A 10800-nucleotide genomic window follows, 5' to 3' on the forward strand; every position below is an offset into this window, starting at 1 on the left:
TTAAAAAAAGTGTGTCCATCCATTGAAAAGTGGACGTTTCCACAGACAAAGGGTTTGATCTGATACTTTAACTCACTGTCTATTTTGTATACTACATTGAAAATACAGTAAAGCTAAATTCTATGAAAGAAATTGTTACAAATTTTACTGAATTAACAATGCACTTTAGTGAGCTGTGAAGGAAAGTGTGTCAGCAGCTAATAAGGCAAGCAAGGCAGAGCCAGAGAGTTAACATTAACCATGCACCAACATCATCTGTCACTTTTGGACATCAAGGAGCAAGTAGCAACAACACATCAGTATCCAAATTCTCATATTTGAACCTGGCAAACTCCTGAAATGGAAACAACAAGTATTATTCAGTGACAGGCAGAGACACGTGGGACATGCCTTTGCCAGCACTGAACGTGATGAACATGATAAAAGGAGATTTAGAAGTGACTCTATTGTGATTGAAAAATAAGCGGGTATACTCCATATGCCTGAGTACACACTGCACGGCACATCTGGTTAGTCTCTTTGTGATAATTTTGAATGTTGTCATTGTCATTTTGCATCTCTTGGTGGGTATAATGTGCATCTCTTTGTCTCTGCTGTCATTTTGCATGCTGTCTCTTTTTGGTTGTTTGATACTCTTTCTACCAAGAAAAATGATCAGTCTTTTCACACAGAGGCGCTGATCTCGTGAACAGTTCAAGTAATAGTCCCGTGCAAGACCCTTGCTTACATATATTTAATCCTCATGAAGAGCTAAACCTCCACCGCAGATGACAGTGGTGCCGTGAAAAATATTACATGAGGCAAATCTACTCTGTTTGAGAGATTGAACCATCTGGCATGTTCCACGGTGTAAGTTTTATTTTTAAAAACCAAACCGGAAGTATCGTCGTTATTAGTTAGGTAACTTGACGATAGAGGCGATGAAGGGGAGTCGAGGCCGCCAGAAAGGACTCCGCTATTCAAGGAGTACCTTCAGCTGGAAATAATATTGCACGACAATCGGATCAAACTAATGATGAAGAAGATTAATATTTGCTTAACGGGACAAAGGTTGTGTGTTTGTAGTAAGCCGGCTCAAATATCAGCTTCCTCATCCTCAGTCACCGGACGTCGGTAGCCGACTGCCCGGTTTGCTAGTCCGTAGTCCTTCAAAATCTCCGCTCCAAAATCACGGATCTCCTCTGCTTTTAATAACATTACGAAAGCAAGCCAGCATCGGATGGATTGAGCTCAGTATGCGTCTCCGGTTTGTTGTCATAAAAGTAGCGGTCTAACCTTTCAGTGCTCTATTCCCAATCTGACCGCTGGGATCAAGCTAGCATCATCTGGAGTCGGATGGACGCGCGGCACCCGCAGCATCACAGTCTGGGACGCGGTCAAGCCTGTTCTGCTGCTAACTAACGGGGAAGTGGCTTTAACATGACGAGAAACGTCTCGTCCCTCGGGGTCGAAGGTGCTACACAAACATTTCATAGATGCCAAATGTAATGACCGTCCCAAACTCGCACCATGCAGTTGGCTGGCCGTGTCTGTCTCCATCCTTGCGGATGACGCTCGCACAGGTACCGGCGGTTCAGAACGAAGAGCGGCGGCGCGGACGCACCGTTGCCGGGTAGTGCTGAGAGGCTTGAGCTTGCTAGCGCCGAGCTAGGCGGCTAACGGCACAGCATAAAGACTACCAATAACCACCAACACCAATGATATCCCATAAGGTTTTAGCCGCAATAATCTTACTTAACGTGTATATAGGTGTGCAGTCTGTTTTTTACTTATTCGGCGGGGTCCTTTTAACGATCTTATTTGCTATGGCATTTTTAAATGGACCCAGGCTGCTGGACTGGGCGAGTTCCCCTCCACATCTTCAGTTTAATAAATACGTCCTGACAGGATACCGGCCAATCTCCTCCGTGCAGGACTGCATCAGAAGCCTGTTCTACCTGCACAATGAACTTGGGAACATATACACTCACGGTGAGTTGAAAAGGATCAAATCAAATCAAATGAATTTGATCTGCTTAGTCAGCTGCTGAGATTTCTTTTGGTTGTGACTTTGAGCATTAACCCGGTCAGACACTGAACCTGCAGAAGGATGCCAAGCCACAGCCAACAGCACACAGCCGTGAGGTCTTCAGTAAAGACACACATGACTGAAGCTCTTTATATTTGACCAGCAGTATAAAATGTATATTATACAGGCCCTGTTTTGTGTTCAAAAGGATAAAAAAACCACTCATATCTGTTTATATGTTTTAGAGTTTATCCTTCCTGTCAGTTAATCCCGCCGTGGTTGTAGCAAGTTTCATTCATTTCAGCACATCCTTAATGGAAGAACCTTGTTAATTACGTTTTTTCAAGTGTTGTAAATAAGAGCAACTTTGAGCTGTCACTTTAAAAAGTCATCCATCGTACTTCTGCACTGTTATTCAAAGAGACTAAATGACTTTAGTTGCAACAATTACAATAAACAATTATCAACTTTTCTTCTTTAGTAAATGTCCTCTTTTATTCAGCTATATGAAAATGATTCATTTCTCAGACAAAGACATTTTTATCAATCATTATATTGAATTAACCCTTTCAGTTTGACCAGCAAATGTGGTGAAGTTCTTAATTAAATGCTTCTCCCTCATGGATGCATTAATAATACATTTCCATTATAAATGTATTATAAGTGTAACACTCAGAGGAGCTCACATACTGCTTAAACGTGTTTTTAATATGTGTGGGTTTTAGTTTTCATTTCTGTTGCGCCTGAGTTGGGTTTTTAAAGCTGTCGCAGCTCTCTGTGCCACTTCTGTACAAAGGCATTTAAAGCTGTAACAAATCTCTGAAACAGTGTTCAGTGCTGTGGGCTTCCTCTATTTACATGAAACAAAAGCTGGAGGGAGCACCCCATTGGTCAGTTCCGGTGGCCTGATCGGGCAGTGTCCACCAATCATCTGTCCTGGTGAACTGGATAGTTTTGATGAATGATTTTATTGTGTGTAAAGTTCCATCCATCCATTTTCTATACTCGTTTAATCCAATTCAGTTCAATCCTGGACAGGTGGCCAGTCCAGCACAGTGAATGTAAAGATATTTATTGTAGCAATTTCCCAGGAAATGATAAACTTCATAAACCATCAAGAATACCTTTTAAAACGTATTTTTTATGTCATATATGGGCCAGGTAATGGCAGAAGACCTTCCATGGAGACTTTTTGACTTTATTATTCTCTTTTTTTACAACAAGTTCAACAAAGGTTCATTCAGCTGAGCCACACATGCTGGAAATGTGTTGGCGTGGCCTTTTCATGAGGTACTAAATGCCACGGTTACACAATATGCTATTCTTTTTTTAATGTGTCGCGGGTCAAAATTAATTTCAGTAATGTGTTAATCTCTGCAGCCAGAAATGAGACCGATGCCTCATTTTGTTTCTCATTTGATGAGTCCACCAATAGCATGGGTCTTGTTAGCAGCGGTTGCTTATTTTGTCCTCTTTTTCTTCCCCATCAAACTTGACACTAAACCGTTTGTTACTGCTCGCTGGCTTAGAATCTCAGAACTTCCTCATTCTAAAGGTCATCAACCCAAGGTGCTTCGACAGCCAGTTTAAAACGCAGTGGTGATCATAAGGCATTTGGCCCTGGAAGTCTTTTATCACGCTTCAGTTATGTCAGCTGACCTCAGCTGCACCCTTTAACATCACTGCGCATATGAGGCTTGATGTGTAATCCCTTGAGCTCTTGTCTAGTTTTCCATGTTTGTGAGGAAGCGACACAGTGCTGTGCAGGTGGAGCATTTCCTCTGTGTAACATTTAAGCTAACTTTCCTGAGCTGGGTGGTTTTGCATGTGAACTGGAAACATCCTGCCCGCAGCTGAGGTCTCAGACGCTTTCAGGCTTCAGTTCTTTCAGAGGAGGTCCACTCCACTGTTGGTTCAGCTGGTTGGCTCCGGGCGAGTGCGGGGAGGAGCACAGATAACGCACTTAAAATAGACGTGTTACAGTAGATGACATTCACTGTATCACCTGCTTGAGACAAACTCCTTGACTATAGGAATGGAACATGAACACATTTAAAGGAGGGGAAGTGCGATACTGCATGGGTGCTGTAGAGTTATAAATGATCACACCAACTGTCCGTGGATTAAATTTCAAGGTCTGGAGTTTGCCCTTGTAGCAGTGCCAAGTAGAGATCCTTTGCATTTAGCAGTATGGCCTTTGGCTGAGTGAAAATAAGACACACTGATGTGTTTGTGCCAGTGCTGTGGGTCTCTGCTCTGCTCACACGCTCAGCACAGTTGGAAGCCCCTCGCAGCTTCCCATTCTCGTACAGTTTCAAATACAACCACCACGAGCTCTGAAAGTCTCGAGCCAGATCATTCATCTTTTCTGGGTTACTTCAGAGTCCTGGAACGGATGGTTTTCATGGAAGAAATAATCCTTAGAAGAATGTTGTCTTGACAGATTTGAACTTAATTTGTTACGTATGTGAGGAAAACATTCTATAAACACGCTTCTTGGGATGTGTGAAGTTGCGTCTTGACGTGAGCCAAGTGAAGGTAAAGCCTCCTTTGACAACCAGTGCTTTCTCTATTTCTTTGCCTGCCTGTCTCCCAGGCATCCCCTTGGTTTGCTTCCTGGTGCTGCTGCCGCTCAACATCCCCTGGTCTCAGATCAGCGTCACCTGGCTGGGCGTGGTGCACTTCCTGGCCTGCCTGTCTCCCCAGCTGGGCTCTGTGCTCTACCACCTCTTCATGAACCACGAGGGAGGGGAGCCGGTCTACCACACCCTCCTCAAGCTCGACGTGTGTGGAATCTGCATGATCAACACGCTGGGTAAGCTCTCTTGGAAGCTCGGCAGGTTGATTATTAGTTGGTCATTTTGGATTCATTGTTAGCTGCCGATCTTTTATTGCTGGTCTGCCTGTTTTGAAGGTTTAATTTTTCATTATTGATTGTTAATGACTTACTGTGCAAGTGTTTTGCTTGGAGGTGAACCAGCATTGATTTGTCAGAACACATTAGACTACAGAGTACTATGCAATGGACCAGCAGATGTAATCATCCAAGGTCTGACATGACTAGTCTGTATTACCTTATCATAATAAAGCATGACATGTGCATTATTTGTAATTTACTTTATGTACCGTGTGCTTCGAACAAGCTTTTTGCATATACCAGTCGTAAAACATAATTAATATTTTGATGCAATAGGAGAGATGCCGGGGGACAACTTATTGATCAGCTTTATTCTTCAGAATCAGTGAGCATAAAGCATAAAGGTCTGATGACTGTGTTTCAACTATTTGTTGACTTGAAAAAAAGTTGAAGCAACCCCAGAGAAGTTTGTGAACCTTGAGTCCCTGCTTGTGACTCCTTTTAAGGCACACTGACTTTTGGTACTGAAACTGCCCAAAAGCCCCCGGGGCTGAAATACCACAGTTCACACCTTCGATTTCCAGCGCCGCGCCACAGTTTTCCATTGTGGGCTCTTCAACATGAGAACAAATTCATGTGTACGGCTGTACGTGTGCAGGGCTCACACGGAGATTTGTTTGCATGAGAGTGGTGTTACATCCCTACAACTGTAGGGGGCGCCACAGGACGAACAAAAATGCTCAAAATATCTTGGCGTAACTTTAAAAACTCCCTATTTTTTTATTTTGTTGCTTCAAAATCAAAGAGTAACATTTAAAAAAAGATTCCTTATTTTGACCAACTATTTTTCTGTTTTGTGCATTGATTTGGACAATCCTCTGATGCATGGAATCCGAACTTAATTAATCATGAATAAAATGATTTAGCAGTTATATAAAGAAACTAATTACATTTGTGAAGTGGCTCCAAAGTCCTGTTCTTGAGCACGAGTATTTCTTTTGATTATAATTATTTTACGCTTCCTCTTCAGCTCTATAGTATTTCAGAAGGAAATATTATTGTCTGCTTATAACCTGACATTCATCTGCTTACTTAACAACCGATTTGGACTGTAAACCCCATAACAAAATAACGTCTCCCCCTGATCTGGCACAGATGGTACGGTCCAATCACAAGCGCAGAGTCGGCAAATTGAAAGTCGAAATATTGATTCAGAAGTTATTTTCTGAAAGAACAACCCAACTGAGCAAATGAAAATGAAACAGAAATGATGATCTGTTCCTGATGATGTGATGTGAGCAAAGAAATGCAAAACATTACATACTATCTGTCAGGTTAAAACTCCTTTAAACACAACACAACAACAACAAAAACAGGAGAAGATCGTTATAATGATGATCCTCTTCAGTTAAACATGCTGCTCTTCCTATTGAGTTGTTTTCTATATTTCAGTAGTTTTCTGTCCGCTAACAAATTTCATATTTCCCTCTTATATTGACACTTGGAACGCTTCGCTGAGCTCTCAGGCAATGACGAGCGCGAAGATTTAAGTTCTGGAAGCCCACTTTAGAAAAAAGCTTGATCAGACCAGGTTCCCACAGCTGTGCCTCAGCTGTACCCCGCACCGGCGAGGCTGTCCTGACTGCCCTCTGTTTGTTTTCCTGTCTCAGGAGCGCTGCCCATTGTATACAGCACGCTGTTGTGCTACCCCTTCATCCGCACGGTGGCCCTGCTGGTCTACATCCTGCTGTCCAGTCACGCCATCTACTGCGCTGTCACGGCTCGGAGCAGCGTGCGTCGGCTGCGCTCCTTCGCCTGGCAGGCGCTGTTCCGCTTCTCCTTCTTCCTGCTGCGCTGGGTGGGCGTGGGCGGCGGCAGTCCCACCTCGCTCCGCCACTTTCTCATGATGGACGCGTTGGCTGTGCTGGGCGGGGTCATCAACATCACACGCATCCCGGAGCGCTTTCGGCCGGGACTTTTTGACTATTGGTGCAACAGCCACCAGATCATGCATGTACTGGTGGTGGGCTCCATCCTTTATCTGCACTGGGGCGTCCTGGACGACCTGCTATGGATCAACAGCTACAACTGCCCCTCCGACTGACCCCCACCACGGCCCCCAGCCCCTGACAAGGAGCACTGGGACATAAGGTTGAAGAACCTTTGGGGGCTGGGGTGTCTGAAGAGGGTAGGAGGGGAGATCAGGGGGAACTGATGCAGCGCATATGTCCACCTCATGCGCTAAGATTCAGAATGTTCATATCTTCGCCCATCCTGGTAATTTGTGCAAATGCAGGTAAAAGTATGTGAAGTAACTCGCACAATCACTCCCCGGCGTTCCACATAGACGGACTCACAGTGTACACAAAACCACACTCTCATACACTCTCAGTAAAGTGGAAATATTTAAACAGTAAATTAATTATCTGCTTATTATACACTAAAACTTTTGAGCTCAAAGTTCTAAAAAAAGGCAACTCCTGAGTTTAAAGCCTTTACGTAATAATAGAAGGTTAACTTGAGCATTAGTTGTTGTAGTTGGTAATGATTGTCTAAATGATATCACATACTCTCAGATGTCATTGTTGCTACCTATGCAGCACATCCATATCTTGACTCATCCACATCACATACACAGCACACACTCAGACTCCCTCACACCTCTATTTTTATACAACATGTATATACTGTAAGTGCTGTGCAAAGCAGAGTATAGTTTTCACTTTGTCCACTGGTTTACTCAGTTTTTACTGGACTGTTTATTTCCTCCTTTTCTGCCACTGCCTCTTTTTGCGCGTGCTGGTCTGAGTTGTCCTCACTGTCACCAAATGAAGATGAATGCGGGTGAGGGGTTCGTTCCTGAGTGTAGCAGCACGTTGGCCGTTCGTTCGCTCCCTTTAGGTCGCCTGGGCCTCAGAGCAGTGTTATCAGCTTTTTTTGCACCACAACTCTGTGCCAACGAAATTCAGTCATTTTTAACGGGGAAAAAAACGCGCACGTTTACAAACTGTATTGTTGGTGTTGTTAGCGCTTGCTAAACAGAATCCTCACATCAGGCAAAGTTTATTTATTTCAGCTTCTTATATTTATGATGAGCTTTCATTTTTAGCCAGATTGTAACCACTATTTCCCTTCATAAAGTTTTTTTTAACGACTTTCTTTGCACTCAGTCTTTAGTCTATTGTTTATAAAAGGCCATTATTGTGCAGCGTAAAATGACTAAACTTCACACGCTAGTTTCAGTTTACACTGAAATGCCTCTATTTGCACATTGTATTTATATGTGGAGGTGGCAGCAGGATGCTCCGAAATGTACCGTGTTGCCACTTAATGATCACTTGTAAGTTCTTTACAACTGAAATATTTGTAACATTTTAAACTTATTTGGCTTAAAGCTTGTTGTTTGCTATGGATACATTATGCACAGAACTATGTGTTTAACAAAAGAGATTTTATTTATTATTCTTTTAGATGAGTTGTATTTATTTGCAGGTAAATGCTTAAACGGCTGCAGGATCACTGTCTGACCGATCGAATTGGAGGTCAAAGAAAATCTGTTTATTTTCACTAAAAGGATTAAGTCCACATTTCCTCCCCATACAAATATGTGACTTTTCATTCACATGGCGATATTATAAGATTTGTCTCTATGCATTGCAGCTGATGTAACGTTTGCAGGGACTGACGTGAAAATGATTGCAATCTGGCTGTTCTAAATGTATTTGCCAGTTTTCCTTGAATATGTTTTTTTTTTTACTGTATCCTGGTGTTTACTTTTACGTTGACCTTAAATGTTCATGGTCTGTCTTTGGCACAAAATGAGGGCATAGTTGCCATGTCATATCTTATTATTTGAATGCACTACTGCTGTGTTTGTGTTCTGTGACAGAACACAACTTGCACTTTTTGTTTCTCTTACTTGAAAAGCATTCAGTTTGTATATTAAGTGCTGTCAGCAGGAACGAACCCCTACACCCTCACAGCATGTAAAAGGTACAGCAGCTCTGTGTGTTTGTTCATCTTTGTTATTTGCTCTGTTTTCTGCTTTGCAATTTCGGTTGCTCCTCTACGGTAAAACAGGTTGTCGTGCTGCTCTGTCATGCTCAAGACAAGTGTCTGGAAACTTCTTAATCTCTCTAGTTGCAGACATATTGAAGACATTTGCACTTATTTCCCATGCTAACCGTCTCAGTTGCCCACTGAGTTGTTGCCAATCCTGTCAGCCCCTTTTCATGTTGCCAAATTAGCAACTTGTGAGGTGATGCACATCGTCTGCTTTATGTGTTGACACTGACTCATAGATGAAGAAAGGTTTCCCACAGTCTTATTAACATACATGAACCTCAGACTTCAACACCCTCCCCCTCCCCCGATAGAGAGCCTGATATTGTTTGTCTGCTATCCTCTCTCTGAGAGTGATTATTACCTGCTGTAGCTAGAGTGTAAAATGTAAAAGCAGAAAACTAATGTATTTTTGGGCCATTGAATGAGACTGAAAAAAATTGCATGAAAGTAGCTGTGAAACAGAAACTGATGTCTCATAGTGTTAGTTAATTGTCTAAAGTCCAATGTAGCCAGCAACGAGTCATTCACTCACTCCTAGATATGGACATTGGGGGGGTTTGAGTTTGGAGAGTGGAGTCACCACCACAGGAATTTAAGAACAGAAGCAAACATCACTATCAAATGAACTGCACCGTTCATTGTTCTCCAAAGGGCTTTGGATTAGACTGAATTATACATCAGAAACATATTCAAAGTTCATAGAGATAATGTAAATACATGTTTGTAGATTATATATACATACAGTGCAGAAATATACCCTGATTAATTTTTTTTCAACCTACAATTAATTAAGAAAGGAAAATAAGAAGGGATGAGATTAATGTCTCGCCACATGTAAGCTGCTGCTCTCTTTCACAGCCAAAGTGAAACATGAGAGAGGGAAGCAGACACGGCTCACTGCTGTGCTTCAGACTTCAATATCAGTGGAGTTTATGCTTGGCTACGTCCATATATATATATACATATACATATATATATATATATATATATATATATATATATATATATATATATATATATGTGTGTGTGTGACCAACAAAAAAAAAGACTGAAATTTGTTTCAGTGCTCATGTAGAGTTGTTTCACCTTTTGTGGCCCTTACTAAGAATGCTCTCGATCATATAAATGTAACTGCTTTTTCAGACACGTGAGAAAGACATTTGTGACCACAGTGGGGAACGTGGGCGCGCATGTGAATACCTCGTGACTACCACTGGTCAATCTATGCATTATCAGCCGAAGGATACGCAACAGTGAAGTCAATTTATGTTTGTTAAACAGCTCTCTGATCCGCTGTTACGGAGGGCTCACTTCAACATCCTGGGTCTCCCACTTCTCAGGGTGCCATAACAGTAGCTGTAACATCTGAGGCCTGACTTCTGCTGTCTGAAACATGGCTGTGAGATATCTGTCTACCTTCACTTGCCAGCTGTAGTTCAGTCTGTTCACTCTTTAAAACTTTCAACAGACTGTGCACAAGGGAGAAGGAAGGTGGAAAGGGAAATTTCTCTGAAAACCATGTTGCAGGAGTGGAACCTGGTCAGAAAATTGGTGTTTGTCCTTTTGTCTGTTTGCTGAATGGGGAAAAAAAATGACAAGATGTGTGAAAACATCACTAACAAAACAAAATTGTGTTTTTTATTTTGAATAACACAGGTGCCGGATAGCCTGTTAACAACATGTTTATAATGAATTATCTGTATTGTTACAAACTGATTATTATGACTACTGTAATTCTGTGGATTCTAATAATGACACTGGTCTACGTGTACAGGTAATGAGACAAGCCCTTTCCTTAAGATGAAAGGAGCTTTCTGGAGGGTCTGTCTGTTATTGTCTCTTCATATCTGCAGTGTCGCGGCATTTTCTT

At 42.1% G+C, this 10800-nt stretch overlaps 1 protein-coding gene across 1 annotated transcript; it reads left to right on the forward strand.

The window, feature by feature from the left end:
* Positions 1-910: 910 nt before the first annotated feature.
* On the forward strand, positions 911-9896 carry paqr4a (progestin and adipoQ receptor family member IVa). Its single transcript, XM_072369526.1, has 3 exons — positions 911-1971; positions 4605-4823; positions 6536-9896. The coding sequence occupies exons 1-3, from the start codon at positions 1698-1700 to the stop codon at positions 6967-6969; spliced, it is 927 nt and encodes a 308-aa protein (XP_072225627.1). The 5' UTR covers positions 911-1697; the 3' UTR covers positions 6970-9896.
* The last annotated feature ends 904 nt before the right edge of the window (positions 9897-10800 follow it).

Source organism: Leuresthes tenuis, unplaced genomic scaffold, assembly GCF_036924035.1.
Source record: "Leuresthes tenuis unplaced genomic scaffold, fLeuTen1.0.hap1 SCAF_17, whole genome shotgun sequence".
NCBI lineage: Eukaryota > Metazoa > Chordata > Actinopteri > Atheriniformes > Atherinopsidae > Leuresthes > Leuresthes tenuis.